General features: G+C 44.8%; 1 protein-coding gene across 1 annotated transcript in view; it reads right to left on the bottom strand.

The window, feature by feature from the left end:
• LOC124009134 (PH domain leucine-rich repeat-containing protein phosphatase 1-like) overlaps nt 1-23,510 on the bottom strand; it is a 72,953-nt gene that overhangs the window by 22,170 nt on the left and 27,273 nt on the right. Inside the window, exons 2-4 of the mRNA XM_046320641.1 lie at nt 4,672-4,868; nt 1,546-1,671; nt 847-995 (exon numbers count right to left, since the gene is read on the bottom strand). Of these exons, the coding sequence (XP_046176597.1) occupies nt 847-995; nt 1,546-1,671; nt 4,672-4,868 (472 nt within the window). The remainder of the gene's footprint in view (nt 1-846; nt 996-1,545; nt 1,672-4,671; nt 4,869-23,510) is intronic.

The raw sequence follows: 23,510 nt of genomic DNA, 5'->3' as shown, positions 1-23,510 counted from the left end.
ACACACACACACACACACACACACACACACACACACACACACACACACACACACACACACACACACACACACACACACACACACACACACACACACACACACACACACACACACACACACACACACACACATGTCTTGGCTGTATGCTTTAATCTGGGGCTAGCCACTGCCGAGTCTGTTCTGGTATTCAGGGAAAATGGAAAGAGAGCCTGGACGTGACACAGGCTTTTGGACGTTAACATAGCGACACTCCATTTTAACTCCTCCTTCACATTTACTGGATTGGTTGGACAGTGCAGGACCTTCCCAGACATTTTTTTCTTCAGGTCAAGACCAGTATGTGGGGGATCTACTTTCAGGCGTTTCTTTTACACCTGCTATGTTAGGTTAATCTGGGGCCAGATGGTGCCCTCTGAGGAGTACTGAGAGGGAGAGTGAAGGAGGGAGGCAGGCCATATTAAAAGCCTCCCTGCAGAGGCAGACAGGTCTGGGCTACTCTAGTAGACAAACCAACCCAACTAGGCCCTGTCCTGACCAACCCAGCTCAGGCCAGCCTTACCCTGCCCCAGCTCTACTAGGCCTTGTCCTAAGCCAACCGACTGACACTACCCTATTCATTCATCTTAAACCCAGCACTATTCTGACAATTCCACTCCAATTTAGGCTAGTCCAGTCTAGTCGAGCACAGTCTAGCTCCAGCCCTACCTTATTGTGGCCCAGCCAAACCATGCTATACCCAGATCCGTCAAGGCAATGCAACCTTACCAGGCCAAGCCTAGTACCAGGCCATAAAACTAATCTCATATAATTCCAGCCCAGACCTTTCCCCTGGATGGTACCACCTACCTCTGTAGCTGGTGTAGACGGTGGTCTGTGGGGAGGAAGTTGTGTTTGAGGTTGAGGTGGGTGAGGTCCTGGCTGTAGAAGAGGTTGGGAGGCAGCTGCTCCAGACTGCAGCAGGACAGGTCCACAGAGTTGATCCTTTGGGACACCATCTGACTCACCGGGGGAGGGGATGGAAAGAAAGGGAAACCTGGTGTCAAACATGATTATCTCCACTGCTGGGATGTGTGTGTGTGTGTGTCAAGCTTTTTAAAATGAGAAAGTCAGGATGTCAACCGTGAGTGAGACAGGACCAAACAGGCCACATACTATCTACTGCACATCCTACTGCGGTCTGTCATAGTGGCCCATCCTACTGCATACCTAATCCACTTCCGCAATACTCGCCTTACCTCCGTACTCTACAATACTCCCCACACTAAACATGATTAACTAGCTACTCTACAGTCTGTGACTTGTGCTTGTGCCACTCCTCCTCCTAGTTCCAGGTTCTATTCTGAGTGTTCCCCTGGGCTTCCATGACATGCTCGTCCCTGATAATATTTAGAAAATAGGTTCTGGCTTTGGCCTACATCACTTTAGATGAGGAAGAGGAGAGATCATGAGAGAGTGAGCATATATGCGTTACACCTCTGGCAGCTATTGTGGATCTCATATTGTGCCACTCAGAGCTGTACTCCTCTGCACACTGTGTGAATGTACCTTAGCTGCGTGTCTATGCCAGCGCAAGTGTTCAGTGAAGCTGTCAAAGCTGACATAGTAGGTCTGGCTCTGGGGCCCTGCTGAGCTGAACGACAGGGAGTGGCTGTGCTTCTTCACCTCCTCCACCTGCGCACACACAGTTAGGGCAAGAGAAAACGCACGCACACGCACACACACACACACACACACACACACACACACACACACACACACACACACACACACACACACACACACACACACACACACACACACACACACACACACACACACACACACACACACACACACACACACACCTTCAGGGTAAGACATACAGCTGAATTCGGAAGTTTACATACACTTAGGTTGGAGTCATTAAAACTTGTTTTTCAACCACTCCACACATTTCTTGCTAACAACCTATAGTTTTGGCAAGTCGGTTAGAACATCTATTTGGTCCCTGAGCCAAGTCATTTTTCCTACAATTGTTTACAGACAGACTTTTTCACTTATAATTCACTGTAGGACAATTCCAGTACTTCAGAAGTGTACATACACTAAGTTGACTGTGCCTTTAAACAGCTTGGAAAATTCCCGAAAATTATGTTATGGCTTTAGAAGCTTCTGATAGGCTAATTAACATAATTTGAGTCAATTGGAGATGTACCTGTGGATGTTTTTCAAGGCCTACATTCAAACTCAGTGCCTCTTTGCTTGACTCAAAAACAAAATAGTAGATCTCCAAGTCTGATTCATCCTTGTGAGCAATTTCCAAATGCCTGAAGGTACCACGTTCATCTGTACAAGCAATAGTATGCAAGTATAGACACCATGGGACCACGCAGCCATCATACTGCTCAGGAAGGAGACGCGTTCTGTCTCCTAGAGATGAACATACTTTGGTGCGAAAAGTGCAAATCAATCCCAGAACAGCAGCAAAAGGACCTTGTGAAGATGCTGGAGGAAACGGGTACAAAAGTATCTATATCCACAGTAAAACGAGTCCTATATCGACATAACCTGAATGGCCGCTCAGCAAGGAAGAAGCCACTGCTCCAAAACCAACAAACAAGCCAGACTACGGTTTGCAACTGCACATGGGGACAAAGATTGTACTTTTTGGAGAAATGTCCTCTGGTCTGACGAAACAAAAATAGAACTGTTTGGCCATAATGACCACCGTTATGTTTGGAGGAAAAAGGGGGAGGCTCGCAAGTGAAGAACACCATCCCAACAGTGAAGCACGGGGGTGGCAGCATCATGTTGTGGGGATGCTTTGCTGCAGGAGGGACTGGTGCACTTCACAAAATAGATGGCATCATGAGGAAGAACAATTATGTGGATATATTGAAGCAACATCAAGACATCAGTCAGTTCAATCTTGGTCACAAATGGGTCTTCCAAATGGATAGTGTCCCCAAGCATACTTCCAAAGTTGTGGCAAAATGGCTTAAGGACAACAAAGTCAAGGTATTGGAGTGGTCATCACAAAGCCCTGACCTCAATCCTATAGATAATGTGTGGGCAGAACTGAAAAAGTGTGCACGAGCAAGGAGGCCTACAAACATGACTCAGTTACACCAGCTCTGTCAAGAGGAATGGGCCAAAATTCACCAAACTTATTGTGGGAAGCTTGTGGAAGACTACCCAAAACATTTGACCCAAGTCAAACAATTTAAAGGCAATGCCATCAAATACTAATTCAGTGTATGTAAACTTCTGACTCAATGGGAATGTGATGAAAGAAATAAAATCTGAAATAAATCAGTCTACTATTATTCTGACATTTCACATTCTTAAAATAAGGTGGTGATCGTAACTGACCTAAGACAGGGAATTTTTACTAGGATAAGATGTCAGGAATTGTGAAAAACTGAGTTTAAATGTATTTGGCTAAGGTGTATGTATGTACACTTCCGACTTCAACTGTACACTCAATGTAAGATAAATAGAAGATGAACAGACATTTGTATAACCATTGTCTGAAAACAAATAGAGTTTGACAAGACATAAGACAACATACACACCTTTTCGGTTTAGACACACAAGCTAAACATCTTTAGGGCCACTGACTGAACAAAGAACACACACACAGACGCCCACACTTTGAGGGAGAGATCATTTGTGTGACTGTTCTTGTCTCAGTGTACCAGTGTATTGGTATTTGTCATGTTTTTGTGGACCCAAGGAAGAGTAACTGCTGTTTCGGCAAAAGCTAACGGGGATCCGAATAAACCAATAATAACCCAGGGACTTTTCAGTAGACCAGACAATCCCTATTTGTGAATCTCTTCTATTTAACAGATCATGGCTGTGACATCAGCAGAGATTAAGATGTTCATATTAAATGGCCTTAGTCTGCAATTTTCCGTCAAGCGTAAATATAGACACACACGAACATGTATGCACATGTAGATAGGTTTATAATTGCATACGCAAACACACTGTGGAGATGAATGGTGATCTAGAGGTTGTGTCTTGTGCATGACATGATGATTGAGCTGTGGATGTGGTGGGATGTGGACAGTCCTTTGTATAGCTAGCTACAGTGTGAGGCAGGGTGATCGAAAGCCTCTTTCAGGAGGGCCCTTAGGGCTGATTCAATGGGCCGGTCTATCCTTCCCTGCTGCTGATACACAGCCATAAAGCCATAAAGGGATAACAGCCATTAACCAACGGCTACCTCCCTAACCAACGGCTACCTCCCTAATTCCCCTTTTGGAATGAGAAATGCCAAGCCAGAAAATGTATTTATAGGGAAACTAGGCAGAACCACGATATGACTTCAATTGGAAGACAAGGTAAATAAGGCTGAGAATTCATTGAGGGTATAAGAGTACTTCATCATGTGGGGAAAACAGATAAGAAATAAGACGTTGGAAGAGTTAACATTGATTTGCAACGATGGCTTATTGGCCCTTCACCAGGATTCTGTCCCTGAGTTGATTAAAGACTGTTGATTTATCTCTATGATTGCACACTGATGACACAAGAATGAAGACAAATGGAAATGGAATAGGAAAGTTGGTGATGACACAGTAAAGGGAGGTTTGTTGAAACTTTGTGATTCTACTGAATGGGTATGCCTATTCTAGTCATTCTATTTCTATGGTGTAAGTAACAGCAGTCCGTGTCTTACTGTACCTTTCCTCCGATGAGGGGCAGGATGTGCATCTTGCCCGTGTGGCTGTCTTTGACGGAGGAGACGATGAGGCAGGTGCCACACAGGATGACCTGGCGTCTGGTCCACCGGTTTACTGGTAGCAGGAGTTTCCCTTTGCGGACGTTATAGGTCCCCGACAGCTGCACGCGCTCCGAGCTCTCAATGCTGTGGGGCTTCCCTGGAAAATACACAAGGAGAGGGAGTTAGCATAGTTAGCATCCAGCTAACTCAAAACAGGGCCAGTAGATCAGAGACCTGAGTGCTGCCTCAGTACTTAAAGTATCTATTAGCCTGATGCTAATAAAGTGACATAGTAATAATTTATTACTATAAAGAAAAATAATAATAATTTTGTATGTACATACAGTACATATAATATACACTGAGAGTACAAAACATTAAGGACACCTGCTCTTCCCATGCCATAGCAAGAAGGTTTGCTGTGTCTGTCAGCGTAGTGTCCAGAGCATGGAGGCGCTACCAGAAGACAGGCCAGTACATCAGGAGACGTGGAGGAGGCCAACAACCCAGCAGCAGGACCGCTACCTCTGCCTTTGTGCAAGGAGGAGCAGGAGGAGCACTGCCAGAGCCCTGCAAAATGACCTCCAGCAGGCCACAAATGTGCATGTGTCTGCTCAAACGGTCAGGAACAGACTCCATGAGGGTGGTATGAGGGCCCGACGTCCACAGGTGGGGGTTGTGCTTACAGCCCAACACCGTGCAGGACGTTTTTCATTTGCCAGAGAACACCAAGATTGGCAAATTAGCCACTGGCGCCCTGTGCTCTTCACAGATGAAAGCAGGTTCACACTGAGCACATGTGACAGACGTGACAGTCTGGAGAACGTTCTGCTGCCTGCAACATCCTCCAGCATGACCAGTTTGGCAGTGGGTCAGTCATGGTGTGGGGTGGCATTTCTTTGGGGGGGCCGCCATGTGCCTGCCAGAGGTAGCCTGACTGCCATTAGGTACCGAGATGAGATCCTCAGACCCCTTTTGAGACCATATGCTGGTGCGGTTGGCAATGGGTTCCTCCTAATGCAAGACAATGCTAGACCTCATGTGGCTGGAATGTGTCAGCAGTTCCTGCAAAAGGAAGGCATTGATGCTATGGACTGGCCCGCCCGTTCCCCAGACCTGAATCCAATTGAGCACATCTGGGACATCATGTCTCGCTCCATCCACCAACGCCACGTTGCACCACAGACTGTCCAGGAGTTGGCGGATGCTTTAGTCCAGGTCTGGGAGGAGATCCCTCAGGAGACCATCCACCACCTCACCAGGAGCATGCCCAGGCGTTGTAGGGAGGTCATACAGGCACGTGGAGGCCACACACACTACTGAGCCTCATTTTGACTTGTTTTAAGGACATTACATTAAAGTTGGATCAGCCTGTAGTGTGGTTTTCCACTTTAATTTTGAGTGTGACTCCAAATCCAGACCTCTATGGGTTGATAAATTTGATTTCCATTGATAATTTTTGCGTGATTTTTGTTGACAGCACATTCAGCTATGTAAAGAAAAAAGTATTTAATAAGAATATTTCATTCATTCAGATCTAGGATATATTATTTTAGTGTTGACTTAATTTTTGTTGAGCAGTGTATTTAAGTGCCTTTGAACAGAGTATGGTAGTAGGTGCCACTGGTTTGTCTCAAGAACTGCAACGCTGCTGGGTTTTTCACACTCAACAGTTCCCATGTGTATCAAGATGGTCCACCACCTTAAGGACATCTAGCCAACTTGTCACAACTGTGGGAAGCATTGGAGTCAACATGGACCAGCATCCCTGTGGAACGCTTTCGACACCTTGTAGAGCCCATGCCCCGACTATTTGAGGCTGTAAAAACGGTATGCAACTCAATATTAGCAAGTCGTCCTTAATGTTTTGTACACTCAGTATATATTCTCACTCAGTGTTTGGACTCTGTATTTACTCTGTACTCTCTAAGCACACAGTCAACACTGAGATAAGAATAGTTTAATAGTGTAGCAGCCTGAAACTCAGCACACAGTCAACACAACGCTGGGTTAGCATAAGCACTAAACAGTCAGCAGCATGAAGACCGTCTGAGGCCACCCTCTGTTAGCATTTGGCGCTGAATAGCTTTTTTCCCCTAACAGTGATAGTCAGATTATAGATCGGATGATGACAGGTGCTCTCCTCTACTTCAACACTCATTTGTTCTATCAGTCTTTGAGCTGTCTTTATTCCTTTCATAAATCCATCCATCTGTTCATTTCCCTTCTGTGACTCTCTCGCTCATAGAACCCTTTATACAGAACCCTTTTTTCTAAGAGGGAAAGCGCTAGAGAGCGACGGCAGTGTCATACTACGAGGTAAGTACTAACTAAGTACCAGGACAAGCTCTTACAGCTTTGAATAATTCAACTCCGGTCTCTTACATACAGACTAACACAGGAGGCTGCTGTACAGACTAACACAGGAGGCTTGCTGTACAGACTAACACAGGAGGCTTGCTGTATAGACTAACACAGGAGGCTTGCTGTACAGACTAACACAGGAGGCTTGCTGTATAGACTAACACAGGAGGCTTGCTGTACAGACTAACACAGGAGGCTTGCTGTACAGACTAACACAGGAGGCTTGCTGTATAGACTAACACAGGAGGCTTGCTGTACAGACTAACACAGGAGGCTTGCTGTACAGACTAACACAGGAGGCTTGCTGTACAGACTAACACAGGAGGCTTGCTGTACAGACAAATAATGTGTTGTATTGTCGTGGTAGAGTAGTGTGTAATAATGTGGTATGTGTTGTATGTTATTGTGATTGGACCCCAGGATCCAGAATAAAAAACATATACAAAAATACTGAAGTAGCCCTGATATTGTCAGAGATCAAGGGGGACATTAAAGCATTAGAATATTCAAACTAAGGTTGAAAAATGCATTCACTAAGGAAGACCTCATGTTCTGAAAAACAAACTGAGAAAAGGGCAAAATAGTTTGAATAATGAGCTACTGTGATGAGCATGTTTTCCCTCTGCATCATTACTATTCAGTGACCTTAACTCAATTCTTTGATCTCATTTTCAGGTTGAAATCAAATCAATAACCTACTTTGCAAATGGACATCTGCCTGGTAAAATACTGAGCGTGTGGTAAAGTACAGTACAGAGATAGTGTTCCAGTAACTCACTAGCTGGGGTTTACAGGTCAGAAGTGAGATGCTGTGATGCACCTTACCTCTTTACAATACAACCCAGTTCATTTTCATTCTTGAGCTTTCGAGTGGGAGGAGACATTGTTGGAATAAACAAATGATTTATCAGCTTTAGACTCAATATGTCACATGGTCAATCTCACTGTACTTAGGGGCCTTACTGGAACACTTTCTCTTGCACATACGCATATGTGAAAACACACACAAACAACTCAAACCTCACACACACCCTATACACTCATGCTCAACACACAAAAACACACAGTCCCCACCCACCGACGCAAGCACTCACTCACTCTGTGACAGTGGGAAACCGTCTCCATGTGCATCAGAGCTTTGTGGGTCTGTCTGTGAGTAGACCAGACCACTACTCTGGCTGTGTGGGGCTCCCATGTGAGCATAGTGTTTACATGGGGTCCAGGGGTGGAAACTTCTTGACATCACCATTGGCGGAGAACAATATGCTAATTCAGTGGTCACATTTAGTCTCGTGCTGGAATCAAACCCACAACCCTGGTGGTGCAAGAACCATGCTCTAACCAACCGAGCCATCGGAGCAAAGACAACTGCCTGTGTTGTCCTAGGCCAGGTGTATATTCAACTGAAAGGTAGACCTTGGTGATGGAAGCAATGCAAGGCCTTAGGTCAAAAGGACACCAAGGCCTCGGTTTTGTGCGTGTGGGGGGGTTCTAGGAGTCTGTTGAGGTGCTTTGGGACACGTGTGTGAGTAGGGAGAGGTGTGTGTTTGGGGTGTTTGTTGCCGGTTTCTCAGGACGGCTTCCTTCACCTTCCACCAAGCTCAGGAAAGGCCTTCGTTTCCCCTTTCCACCCCAACACACACTAACTTCAAGACACATGGCCAAATCCAGACACATATTCATGCCTTGTATGGCACAAAGCATAGTAATGCAGGGAGGTTTAAACTAATCCCAGATCTTACCCGGTAACAACTTCTCATATTGAAGTGTGTAAGCCCCTCCCCTGTGTGATAACCAGGCCACTTCCCTTACCACCGGTCCTCCTCACTACACACGTATAATCAGGCTGACCTGCTAATGAAACAAGACACTGCAGCACAGACACCTCCACCACTGGGCCTGGGCATGCTGTACTACAGGGCTCTGACCCGTATTACACACCACACACCTGGCTGGGAATGACAACAAGCCCCACTTACTTACAATGAATGCTATGGTGCTGTGGACCGGGACAGATGAGAAATGTATTGGTAAAGTAGTGTAAAGGAGGGTTTGTGTTCAGGCTACAACCGTCTCCTGCTGCCGGGTCTTGGCTGCCTCTTACAGCAGTGTGCATCCCAAATGGCACCCTATTCCCTATATAGTGCCCTGGTCAAAAGTAGTGCACTATTGTGGGAATAGTTTGCCAGTTGTGACGCATCCTCTGTCCTCATGTATGAGATTGATATGATCTGAGGTGTTGTATCAAGGCCTTTCTCACTGCTGAGGAGCTGGAGAGAGACATCCTCTGTCCTCATGTATGAGATTGATATGATCTGAGGTGTTGTATCAAGGCCTTTCTCACTGCTGAGGAGCTGGAGAGAGACATCCTCTGTCCTCATGTATGAGATTGATATGATCTGAGGTGTTGTATCAAGGCCTTTCTCACTGCTGAGGAGCGGGAGAGAGACATCCTCTGTCCTCATGTATGAGATTGATATGATCTGAGGTGTTGTATCAAGGCCTTTCTCACTGCTGAGGAGCTGGAGAGAGACATCCTCTGTCCTCATGTATGAGATTGATATGATCTGAGGTGTTGTATCAAGGCCTTTCTCACTGCTGAGGAGCTGGAGAGAGACATCCTCTGTCCTCATGTATGAGATTGATATGATCTGAGGTGTTGTATCAAGGCCTTTCTCACTGCTGAGGAGCTGAAGAGAGACATCCTCTGTCTTCATGTATGAGATTGATATGATCTGAGGTGTTGTATCAAGGCCTTTCTCACTGCTGAGGAGCTGGAGAGAGACATCCTCTGTCCTCATGTATGAGATTGATATGATCTGAGGTGTTGTATCAAGGCCTTTCTCACTGCTGAGGAGCGGGAGAGACGCATCACTGTCGAAGAGTGTTCAAAATAATACAGCTACTGTAGTACATCCTTCAGAGGCTTTTTATTATCATCAAACTATGTTTGATGACTGTTGTTTTCCACCACTGACAGTGAAAAGGAGTAATGAGATTTTGAAGAAGGTAAGAAAGAGAGGAAGTGAGTAAGAGTCAACATATGAGGGAGAGTGAAAAAGAAATTGAAGCATCAAAGCCAAAGGAACTGAATAACATTAAGAAATGCTATAGATGGAAGGAAAGAAGTATGGCAACCTACCAAAAAACTATTGGACAACCACAAATTCAATCCCTTTTAGACAACTTCCTGGTCAAAACATTTCACTGTAATAGTGAAGGTGTAAACTTGGCAGTAGAAAACCTAAACAGTATATTTGACCTCTCAACTTCCCTCTCAAATCTAAGAATTTCAAACAGAACAACGGCAAAAATGTATAACAATGACAAATGGATTGATGAAGACTGCAAACACCTAAAGAAATGAACAAACCTAGCCAACCAAAAACATAAAGACCCAGACCCTACGCCTTCACTATGGCGAATCACAAACAAAACAGAAATGGAGTACGGAAAATGAAGGAACAGCACATCAGAAATCAAATCAATGTAATTGAAGATTCCATAGACTCTAACCACTTCTGGAAAACAGTAAAAAAACAACATCCCTCTCTCCCGACACTATCAACATACAGCTAGCTGGCGGGTTATACGCTGCACCGGCAGGAAAGAACAGGTAAGACAAGCGGCGGTGGACTATATATATTTTGGTAAATAACAGCTAGTGCACAATATCTAAGGAAGTCTCGCGCTATTGCTCACCTGAGGTAGAGTATCTCATGATAAACTGTAGACCCACTACCAAGAGAGTTTATCTGTATTTTTCGTAGCTGTTTACATACCACCACAGACTGAGGCTGGCACTAAGACAGCATTGAATGAGCTGTAGTCTGACATAAGCAAACAGCAAAACGCAAGCAAACAACAAAACGCTCACCCAGAGGTGGCGCTCCTAGTACCGGGGAATTTAATGCAGGGACACTTAAATCTGTTTTTACCAAATTTCTAACAGCATGTTAAATGTGCAACCAGAGGAAAAAAAACTCTGGATGACTGTTACTCCACACACAGAGATACAGTTGAAGTCAGAAGTGTACATACATCTTAGCCAAATACATTTAAACTCAGTTTTTCACAATTCCTGACATTTAAACCAAGTAAAAAATCCCCGTCTTAGGTCAGTTAGGATCACCACTTATTTTTAAAATGTGAAATGTCAGAATAATAGTAGAGAGAATGATTTATTTCAGCTTTTATTTCTTTCATCACATTCCCAGTGGGTCCGATGTTTACATATACTCAATTAGAATTTGGTAGCATTGCCTTTAAATTGTTTAACTTAGGTCAACCATTTTGGGTAGCCTTCCACAAGCTTTCCACAATAAGTTGGGTGAATTTTGGCCCGTTCCTCCTGACAGAGCTGGTGTAACTGAGTCCTGTTTGTAGGCCTCTTCGCTCGCACAAGCCTTTTCAAATCTGCCCACAAATCTTCTATGGGATTGACGTCGGGGCTTTGTGATGGCCACTCCAATACCTTGACTTTGTTGTCCTTAAGCCATTTTGCCACAACTTTGGAAGTATGCTTGGGGTCATTGTCCATTTGGAAGACCCATTTGGACCAAGCTTTAACGTCATGACTGATGTCTTGAGATGTTGCTTCAATATATCCACATATTTGTTCTCCCTCATGATGCCATCTATTTTGTGTAGTGCACCAGTCTGTCCTGCAGCAAAGCACCCACACAACATGATGCTGCCACCCCCATGCTTCACGGTTGGGATGGTGATCTTTCCCTGCAAGCCTTCCCCTTTTTCCTCCAAACATAACTATGGTCATTATGGCCAAACAGTTCTATTTTTGTTTAATCAGACCAGAGGACATTTCTCCAAAAAGTATATTTGTCCCCATGTGCAGTTGCAAACCGTAGCCTAGCTTTTTTATGGCGGTTTTGGAGCAGTGGCTTCTTCCTTGCTGAGCGGCCTTTCAGGTCATGTCAATATAGGACTCGTTTTACTGTGGATATAGATACTTTTGTACCGGTTCCCCCTAGAATCTTCACAAGGTCCTTTGTTGTTGTTCTGGGATTGATTTGCACTTTCACACCAAAGTATGTTCATCTCTAGGAGACAGAACGAATCTACTTCCTGAGTGGAATGATGGCTGCGTGGTCCCATGGTGTTTATACTTGCGTACTATTGTTTGTACAGATGAACGTGGTACCTTCAGGTGTTTGGAAATTGCTCACAAGGATGAACCAGACTTGTGGAGGTCTAAAAAATAAATAAATATGAGGTCTTGGCTGATTTCCTTTGATTTTCCAATGATGTCATGCAAAGAGGCACTGAGTTTGAAGGTAGGCCTTGAAATACATCCACAGGTACACCTCCAATTGACTCAAATGATGTTAATTAGCCTATCAGAAGCTTCTAAAGCCACAACAGTATTTTCTGGAATTTTCCAAGCTGTCAACTTAGTGTATGTAAACTTGTGTCATGCACAAAGTAGATGTCCTAACGGACTTGCCAACACTATAGTTGGTTAACAAGAAATTTGTGGAATGGTTGAAAAACTAATTGTAATGACTCCAAACTAAGTATATGTAAACTTCCGACTTCAACTGTACATATAAAGCTCTCCCTCACCCACCATTTGCCAAATCTGACCATAATTCTATCCTCCTGATTCCTGCTTCGAGGCAAATAACACTGAAACATGCATGAGAGCACCAGCTGTTCTGGAAGACTGTGATTATGCTCTCCGCAGCCGATGTAAGACCTTAAAACAGGTCAACATTCACAAGGCCGCAGCGCCAGATGGATTACCAGGACGTGTACTGCAAGCAAGTGTCTTCACTGACATATCCAACCTGTCGCTGTCCGAGTTTGTAATAGCAACATGTTTTAAGCAGACCACCATAGTGCTTGTGCCCAAGAGCACTAAGGTAACATGCCTAAATGACTAGCACTCACGTCTGTAGCCATGAAGTGCTTTGAAAGGCTGGTCATGGCTCACATCAACATCATTATCCCAGAAACTCTAGACCCACTCCAATGTGCATACCGCCCAAACAGATCCACATATGATGCAATCTCTATTGCACTCCACACTGCCCTTTCCCACCTGGACAAAAGGAATGCCTATGTGAGAATGCTATTCATTGATTACAGCTCTGCATTCAACACCATTGTGCCCTCAAAGCTCATCAATAAGCTAAGGACCCTGGGACTAAACACATCCCTCTGCAACTGGATCCTGGGCCACCCTCAGATGGTAAGGGTAGTTAACAACACATCCGCCACGCTGATCCTCAACACAGGGGCCCTCAGGGGTGTGTGCTCAGTCCCTTCCTGTACTCTCTGTTCACTCATGACTGCACGGCCAGGCACGACTCCAACACCATCATTAAGTTTGACAGTGCCTGATCACCGACAACAATGAGACAGCCTATAGGGAGGAGGTCAGAGACCTGGCTGTGTGGTGCCAGGACAACAACCTCTCCATGAACACCTAACCAGAAGGCTACCCAGACTATTTGCATTGCTCCCCTCTTTTACACCACTGCTTCTCTCGGTTGTAATCATCTGTGTATAGTCACTAATAACTCTACCTTCATGTACATATTACCTCAACTAACCGGTGTCAAATTGGCTTTTTACCAAATGACTGTATGACAGAGCAAGTATTTACCCTGCACACCCTAATTGACAAACAAACAAACCAAAACGAAGGCAAAGTCTTCACATGCTTCGTTGATAAAAAAAAAAAACTTTTGACTAAATTTTGTATGAGGGTCTGCTATGCACATTGATGTAAAGTGTTGTTGGGGGGAAAACATGCCACATTATAAAATCCATGTACACAAACAACAAGTGTGTGTTTAAAATTATTTTAAAAAACACATTTATTTCCACAGGCCATGGGGTAGACAGGGATGCAGCTTAAGCCCCACCCTCTTCAACATGTATATCAACGAATTGGCAAAGGCACGAGAACAGTGCAGACAAGGCAAGAAAGGCCTTCTATGCATCACATTCGACATACCAATTAGGATCTGGCAAAAAAATACTTAATGTACAACGCAAACCGCAAACAATGTATGCAGAGCAGAATGAGTGACTATACCCACTAGTTCTCAACATCCAGAATATTGCTGTTCAATTCTACAACCACCTAAAAGTATGTGACGCCCACACATACCACCACAAAGCCCTCACCTACAGAGAGATTAATGTAGAGAAGAGTCCCCTCAGCCAGCTGGTTCTGGGGATCAGTTCACAAACACAAACAGACCTCACAGAGCCCCAGGACAGAAAGACATTTAAAGTTAACTATTTGACACACTGGAAATTATCAAAACATAGCAAATTGGAATGCTATCTGGCCCTAAACAGAGAGTACACAGTGGCAGAATACCTGACCACTGTGACGGAGCCTAAATTAAGAAAATCCTTGCCTATGTACAGACTCAGTGAGCATAGCCTTGCTATTGAGAGACGCCGCCATAGCCTGCCTCCTCTTGAGAACCAGGTCTGCCTATGTCCCCATGCCTGCCCACAAAATGAAGTGGATACTCAGATACACATCCTATCCTGCCAAATGTATGACCATATTCGAGACACATATTACCCTCAAACAATTCAAAAACAAATCCAATTTTGATAAACTCCTATCTATTGGGTAAAATACCACAGTGTGCCATCACAGCACCTGTTGCCAAAAGAAAAGGGCAACCAGTGAAGAACAAACACCATTGAAAATACAACCCATATTTATCTATTTAGCCATTATATGACATTTGAAATGTCTCGATTCCTTTGGAACTTTTGTAAGTGTAATGATTCCTGTTCATTTTTAAAATTGTTTATTTCACTTGCTTTATCAATGTAAACATGTTTCCCATGCCCTTTGAATTGAGAGAGCGATGGACAGAGGGAGCAGGGCAGAGACAGACAGAGGGTCCTCCCTCTCTGTGAAGAACCGCTGTCAGTGCTGGGTGTGCGCTCAGGTAGGACACACACACACACACACACACACACACACACACACACACACACACACACACACACACACACACACACACACACACACACACACACACACACACACACACACACACACACACACGTAGCTGTCGTGAAGACCATACAAGGTGACAGGCTGCTAGGGACAATTAGCGTGTGGGCCAAGGTAGCGCTATTATACTGACCTCCTCCCATCTGCCAGCCTGGTGGGCTGGTGCAACATCTTACAACCTTCTCACAACCGTGGGACAACCTTCAGGACTATCCACCATACTGCACTGTGTGTGTGTGCACCTTCAGGACTATCTATCATAATGTTTGTGTGTGTGTCTAGTACTTAGTACATAGCTAAGTAAGTAGGCAACCGTTAGGGAGATTTTCAACAGGGTCTGAGAGGTCTGTGACTCCACACTTTCATAGCTTCTAAAAGCCCTAATCCTTCATTAGTAGCTTCTTAATCCCCTAGACATCCTCTTTAAAAGTTCCCAGATGTTCTCGCACAAAGAGTCTGTACAGAACATTTACAGGGGGTTGCCTATAATGCTAGTGTGTGTGTGTTTGCACGTGTGCATTTATTTTCTTTGGGAGAGCATTGACAACTGCCCCAGTCTCTCTAGGCTAGGCTGAGTGACATTTGGTTTAGTGCTCTGACAGCTCCCGTCTCCTGTCACACAGACAGAACAGCATTACAGCCAGGGAGCATCACTGTCAGCTCAGAGCGTCTCTAGACATGTTCTAGGATGCCATCCAAAAGACCTTCCTCTCCTCCGGTTTCCCCTTCATTTCCTCTCCTCTCCCCTGCTCCTCCCCTTCAACCCCAGTATTCTCCTCTCCTCTCTTCCCTCTGCTCTCCTCTTCCTTCTCCCCTCTCCGCTCCCCTTTTCCCCTCCCCTCCCTTTTCCCTCTCCTCCCTTCCCTCTCCTCCCTTCCCTCTGCTCTGCTCTCCTCTTCCTTCTCCCCTCTCCGCTCCCCTTTTCCCCTCCCCTCCCTTTTCCCTCCCCTCCCTTTTCCCTCTGCTCTGCTCTCCTCTTCCTTCTCCGCTCCCCTTTTCCCCTCCCCTCCCTCTCCTCCCTTCCCTCTGCTCTGCTCTCCTCTTCCTTCTCCCCTCTCCGCTCCCCTTTTTCCCTCCCCTCCCTTTTCACCTCCCCTCCCTTTTCCCTCTCCTCCCTTCCCTCTGCTCTGCTCTCCTCTTCCTTCTCCCCTCTCCTCTCCTCTGATCCCCTCCCCTCCCTTTTCCCTCTTCCCTCTGCTCTCCTCTTCCTTCCCCCTCTCCGCTCCCCTTTTCCGCTCCCATCCCCGCTTCCCTACTCTGCTCCCCTTTCCCTCTCCTCTCTTCTGCTCTCCTCCCCTTTTCCCTCTCCCCTCTCCCTTTCCCTCTCCGCTCCCCTTTTCCCTCTCCTCTCTTCCACTCCCCTTTCCTCATTTCCCTCTCCTCCCCTCTTCGCTTCCCTCTCCCCTGTCCTCTCCCCTCTCCTGTCTTTCTGCCCCCTCTCCTCTTCCCTCCTCACTTCCATCCCTCCCTCTGCTCTCTTCTCCCCTCCCCTCCCTTTGCAGTGCTCCCCTCCCTCTGCCGTGCTCCCCTCCCTCTGCTCTCCCCTTCCTCTGCTTTCCTCTCCTCTCCCTCCTCTCCTCTCCCTCCTCTTCTCTCCCCCCCCCCCACTCTCTACTCTCCCCTCCCTCCCCCTGCTCTCGCCTCCCCACTCTCTACTCCCCTCTTCTTCCCTTTCCTCTCCTCTCTTGCCACAGGAGCAGGGGACAATTTGCCATGGTGCAGGTGACCATGAAACCTCCATGTCTAATCAAGAGGACAGAGGAGGATGATTAATGATTTGATGGATGTCATGGAGGAATCCTGGTGACTCAACTCAGATCCAGCGTTTGATGAGGAAGACACACATATGCGCACACACACGCAAAACAAATACATTTACATTCAGTACAAAGAAACAATAGATAAGCAATATACAGAAAGTTAACTTTGAAACTGTTCAAATGACATCCAGATCAACAGAACATTCACAATCAAAACATTACCCTTACATGCTGACCAGACCAGACACGTCTGCGAGCATCGAAAAATAAATGTAGAAATCCATGTTATTCAATTATTGCACCCACACTGCTCGCGTGCGCCAACGAGCTTCTGCGACGCCAAGGGCTAAAATAGAAGTCATTCCTATTTCTGAAGCAGATCGCGCTGAAAGTCCTGCCTCTCCCATCTCATCATTGGTTAATAGAAGCAGCTACCCACGTGCCATCTCCTCATTGGTTATACCCACGTGGGTGATTGAAAGGCGAACTGTTTTGCCGGTCTTTGTTTTAAACATATGGAAGTTTAGATGTGATCACCATATAAGTTCAAAGATGAAAAAGCCTGGAAGGAGAAGAGATGACTAGAAATGATTCGGTTGGCTTTGGTTTTATGTGTGGATTAAATGTCAGAGTAGAGGACCTTGTGCATTTCAGGTAAAATAACAACTCAATGTTTATATCCCAGGACAAATTAGCTAGCAACAGCAAGCTAACTAGATAAATTGCCATACATGTTTAATGCTTTTTGACCTGTCCCCAAATTAATGTCATTGATTCAGAGTTTGTTTTGATATTTTAACCTGCGTGTCGTGATCGCGTTTGGTGTAGGGAGACAAAATAAATGTATGCATGATGGCGCAGCTGGTTTATGTTCCATGTTAGAGTACAGAACAGACTCCTGTTATTCCAGTGAAGGTGTTTTCCCAGCAGGTCAGTGCAGTGGCCACTAAGGGGCTGCTGGTTTGGTTTCCATGTTAGAGTACCGAACAGACTACTGTTATTCCAGTGGAGGTGTTTTCCTAGCAAGTCAGTGCAGTGGCCACTAGGGGGCAGCTGGTTTGGTTTCCATGTTAGAGTACCGAACAGACTGCTGTTATTCAAGTGGAGGTGTTTTCCCAGCAGGTCAGTGCAGTGCCACTAGGGGCCGAATGGGGGTGAGTTCCTGCCTGGGAGACGACATGGAAGCCAGAGTGTTGTGTAGCGCTGAATAATCTTTGTTCGACTCCAGCCTTTGGCCCACTTTCACGTTTACTGATTATTTTTTTTAACCAGGCAAGTCAGTTAAGAACAAATTCTTATTTTCAATGACGGCCTAGGAACAGTGGGTTAACTGCCTGTTCAGGGGCAGAACGACAGATTTGTACCTTGTCAGATCGGGGATATGAACTTGCAACCTTTCGGTTACTAGTTCAACCCTCTAACCACTAGGCTACCCGTTTATTTAACAGCAATGACTTACGCACAACGTGGACATCTACCACACACACACTTGGCCTCCCTGACCTAGTATGTATCTATGTCCATTTAGAAGAAGTAGGCAGAGAACAGGGATGTCATGCGACAGACTTCAACTTCATGGCTGACTAGTGGGACTGGAGAACACACACAGGATTATATTCTAGTTCTATTCCATCCAGAGGAAGAGGGGAAACATTTAAAATATAGGAGTCCGTCTATAGTGCATAGTCTCTTCGCCCCTACCTACATATACAAATGACCTCGGCTAACCTGAACCCCCAATCATTGACTCAGCAAAGCAACATGGGGTTCCGGTGCCATTTTTTGTTACTTTTTATTATGTTTTACTTTAGTTTATTTGGTCAATATTTTCTTAACTCTTCTTGAACTGCACTGTCGGTTAAGGGTTTGTAAGTAAGCATTTCACAGTAAGGTGAACACTTGTTGTATTCGGCGCATGTGACAAATAAAGTTGTCAGGGAGGCACCTTTCAGTCCCTTCCAGCACTATTTATAATTCAAATACTATACAAAAACGTCAGATCAACCAGCTCTTTTATATACCTAATGTCTATTCTTCAGAATATTCCTGAGGGTGAAGGGAACCTTTTCAGTGACCATCAATCTAGATCAAGTAAAGTAGTCCGATTAGGAGTGCCTGAACTGACACGGTAGTGTATTAGGTGTGTACTGATCGAGATTTTCTGAGATACTGAAACAGTCGTGCATTCCCTGAACAGTGTTCTGAATCCCAATTTGAGCGTGCGAACATGAGAGATAATCTGGTTGCTATGACATCATTACAGCTGTTTACTGTGACATCATTACAACTGGTTGAAATGTGGTTGTAAAAGAGGATTTTCCTCAGTGATTCCCTCCAATGAAAGTGTGGGAGGTTGATGTGATGTGCGTGTGATGCATGTGTGTGCTCCCCTCTCCTGACTCCCACTGTTATGCAACGAGCATGTTATGAAACCTTACATTTGAAACACAAGCCCTTTGAACACACACACACACACACACACACACACACACACACACACACACACACACACACACACACACACACACACACACACACACACACACACACACACACACACAGACAGAGAGCTCTCAGCATAGTCTTCAGTGACAGAGGCTTGTGTGTTTGTGTGTGTAATCTGTGTGTGCTTGTTTGTGCATGTGTAAGGGCTATTTGACAAAGAAGGAGCGTGAGGGAGTGCAGCATCAGATGACCCGGCCTCCACAATCACCCAACCTCAACCCAATTGAGATGGTTTTGGATGAGTTGGATCTCAGAGTGAAGGAAAAGCAGCCAACGAGTGCTCAGCATATGTGGGAACTCCTTCAAGACTGTTGGAAAAGCATTCCAGATGAAGCTGGTTGAAAGAATGCCAAGAGTGTGCAAAGCTGTCATCAAGGCAAAGGGTGGCTACTTTGAAGAATCTAAAATCTAAAAATATTTTGATTTGTTTAACACTTTTTGGTTACTACATGATTCCATGTGTTATTTCATAGTTTTGATGTCTTCACTATTATTCTACAATGTAGAAAATAAAGAAAAACCCTTGAATGAGTAAGTGTGTCTAAACATTTGAATGGTACTGTATATATTTTTTACAAATTGATACTTGGAGTCAAAGTATTGATTTAATATCATCTAAAATAACATTGCGATATGTAACTGTATCGAAAGTCTATTTGATGGAAACATCTCTGGTGGGAAAATGTGCATTTTTTTAAATGCAGGTTTTAGAACATTTGTATGAAATTCTGCCACAAATTGAGTGAAAACCTAGCCAGTGACAAACATTTTCTTCCAACTTTGACTCCTACAAGTTCTGTCTGTTCGTCTCATAGGGCAGTTGAGTAGCTCAACTCTTGTTTATGTAGCATTAGACAGCGTCCTCTCCAACACTGCATAATGAATATAATAGTGAGAGAACATTGAGGGTAGGATATAGTGTGCAGGCCACTTTCACACAGCATATATAACGAGGTATAGGATATATAGGCCACTTTTACACAGCATATAGGACGAGGTATAGGTTACATAGGCCACTTTCACACAGCATATAGAATGAGGTATAGGTTACATAGGCCACTTTCACACATCATATATAACGAGGTATAGGATATATAGGCCACTTTTACACAGCATATAGGACGAGGTATAGGTTACATAGGCCACTTTCACACAGCATATAGAATGAGGTATAGGTTACATAGGCCACTTTCACACATCATATATAACGAGGTATAGGCTATATAGGACACTTCAGAACATTAGATGGAGACAGAAATGCAACATGCCAGATGGATCATTCAGCATCACCATCTAGTTAGCAGTGTCACTATGTCACCTCACCACCCACATTGCCACTCAACATGCTCATTAGCTAGTCATTAGTTAGCTCAACAACCCAGTCCCATATCACCTCTTCAAGGTCTTGTGGGTGTACTGTTTTGTGGGTTATTTACAGAGCTTCAGAGAGAGAGAGCAAGAGAGAGAGCAAGAGAGAGAGAGCAAGAGAGAGAGAGAGAGAGAGCAGAGAGCAAGAGAGGGGTAACGCTTGTTGTTGTTGTCTTGAGATAGGATACAATAGCCCTCCCACAGAGTGCCGTTTTGGTTTACCCTGGTGGCATCGGACCCCCAAGGGAGTGCACCATGGGAGGGTGTAGCGTGAGAGCAGAGGGGTGAGGGGTGAGGCCGGGCCAGACTTCTCTCTCTAATCCCTATATAAGATGACCTCAGACTGTCGTTCCTTCTCTCCAACTTCCTGTGTGTATGGTACGTGTGTGTGCATGTGTATGTGTGGGTGCTTGTCGGTGTGTGCCCATGCATCTGGGTCTGTGTCCTTGCGTCTGTATGTGTGTGTATGGGTGTACGTCCCTCCGTATGTATTCAGTGATTAGTTACCAGGCGCTGGGTGACTCCTGCCTGTCTGTAGCTGTTATATGGTCCTGGGTTTCCCTTTTCAGTTGCAGTGCTGCATTAATAATAGCTGCTGGTGGCTGACAGAAACAGAGCGGAGACATTTCACATTCAGACGCTGGACTGCTGCTACTCTTGCTGTCTTTCTTCGTCTCTGTCCTCAACCTCTCACTCCCTTTCTCCCTGGTCATCTTTGTCTTAATATCTTTCACTTTCCCACTGTCTCCCTTTGTATGCAATCTTCTCTCTCTCTTTCTATTTCAGTAAAACGTTGCAGGGAAAGGAAGTCTGCCAAGTCTTCTGCGAGTCTGCAATCATTGCAGAGCTGTAGGTTCATGTAACCTATTACCTACCAACTGGATGTAATGCTGTAACGTTGTCATGTGTTACTTTAACACTATGGGGACAAAGAGCTGTCCATTTACAACACGTCCAGCAGCAACAGCTGAGTATTAAATGTTCTTTGGCCAGGGTAGGCCATCATTGTAAATAAGAATTTGTTCTTAACTGACTTGCCTAGTTAAATAAAGCTTAAAAATATTAAACCAGGCAAGTCAATTAAGGACAAGTTCACAAAAGACCTTCTGTGGGGCTGGGGGCGAGGATATCAAAATAAAAATGTAGGACAAAATGCACATCACGACAAGATGGTAGCAAATACACCATGAAAACACCACATGAAAGTAACAACATGGTAGCCACACAACATGACAGCAAGACAAAATGACAACACAGCATGGCAGCAACACAACAGTAAAAAACAACACAGCATGGCAGCAAAATATAACACAACATGGCAGCAAAACATAACACAACATGGCAGCAACACAACATGGTAGCAACAACATGACAACACAACATGGTAGAAAACACATGACAAAATGATAGCAACATAACAATGGCACAACATGGGAGCAACACAACATGACAACACGGAAGCAACAACATCAACACAACATGGTATTAACACAACATGGTAGTAGGACAAACATGGTACAAACAATGTTAGGCATAGATAACTGCATAAAGGACAAATTGGTAGAGACAAAACACATCAAGCAAAGCAGTTTCAGGGCAGTATGTCTCTCACTCACATACACACACCACTGTATTTACGTAACTCAGACAAGGCTGGTGGGAGGAGATACAGTGAATTAGAACTAAAATAACTATATCACAATTCCAGTGGGTCAGAAGTTTACATACACTAAGTTGACTGTAACTTTAAACAGCTTGGAACATTCCTGAAAATGGTGTCATGGCTTTAGAAGCTTCTGATAGGCTAATTGACATAATTTGAGTCAATTGGAGGTGTACCTGAGGATGTATTTCAAGGCCTACCATCAAACTCACTGCCTCTTTGCTTGACATCATGGGAAAATCTAAAGAAATCAGCTCAGAAAAAAAAGACTTCAGAAAAAAATTGTGGACCTCCACTGGTTCATCCTTGGGAGCAATTTCCAAACGTCTGAAGGTACCACGTTCATCTGTACAAACAGTATGCAAGTATAAACACCACGGGACCATGCAGCCGTCATACCGCTCAGGAAGGAGACGCGTTCTGTCTCCTAGAGATTAAAGTACTTTGGTGCGAAAAGTGCAAATCAATCCCAGTACAACAGCAAAGGACCTATCTATATCCTTAGTAAAACGAGTCCTATATCGACATAACCTGAAAGGTAACTCAGCAAGGAAGAAGCCACTGCTCCAAAACCGCTCCAAAAACAGCTCGGCTCCGGTTTGCAACTGCACATGGGGACAAAGATTGTACTTTTTGGAGAAATGTCCTCTGTTCTGATGAAACAAAAATAGAACTGTTTGGCCATAATGACCATCGTTATGTTTGGAGGAAAAAGGGGGAGGCTTGCAAGCTGAAGACCACCTTTCCAAACTTGAAGCACAGGGGTGGCAGCATCATGCAGTGAGTGTGCTTTGCTGCAGGAGGGACTGGTGCACTTCACAAAATAGATGGCACTATGAGAGAGGAAAAATATGTGGATATATTGAAGCAACATTCAAGACATCAGTCAGGAAGTTAAAGCTTGGTCGCAAATGGGTCTTCCAAATGCACAATGACCCCAAGCATACTTCCAAAGTTGTGGCAAAATGGCTTAAGGACAACAAAGTCAAGGTATTGGAGTGGCCATCACAAAGCCCCGACCTCAATCCTATAGAAAATGTGTGGGCAGAACTGAAAAAGCATGTGCGAGCAAGGAGGCCAACAATCCTGACTCGGTTACACCAGCTCTGTCAGGAGGAATGGGCC

This window comes from Oncorhynchus gorbuscha, linkage group LG22, assembly GCF_021184085.1.
Source record: "Oncorhynchus gorbuscha isolate QuinsamMale2020 ecotype Even-year linkage group LG22, OgorEven_v1.0, whole genome shotgun sequence".
Lineage (NCBI taxonomy): Eukaryota > Metazoa > Chordata > Actinopteri > Salmoniformes > Salmonidae > Oncorhynchus > Oncorhynchus gorbuscha.
This window is presented reverse-complemented; position numbering and strand designations above follow the sequence as displayed.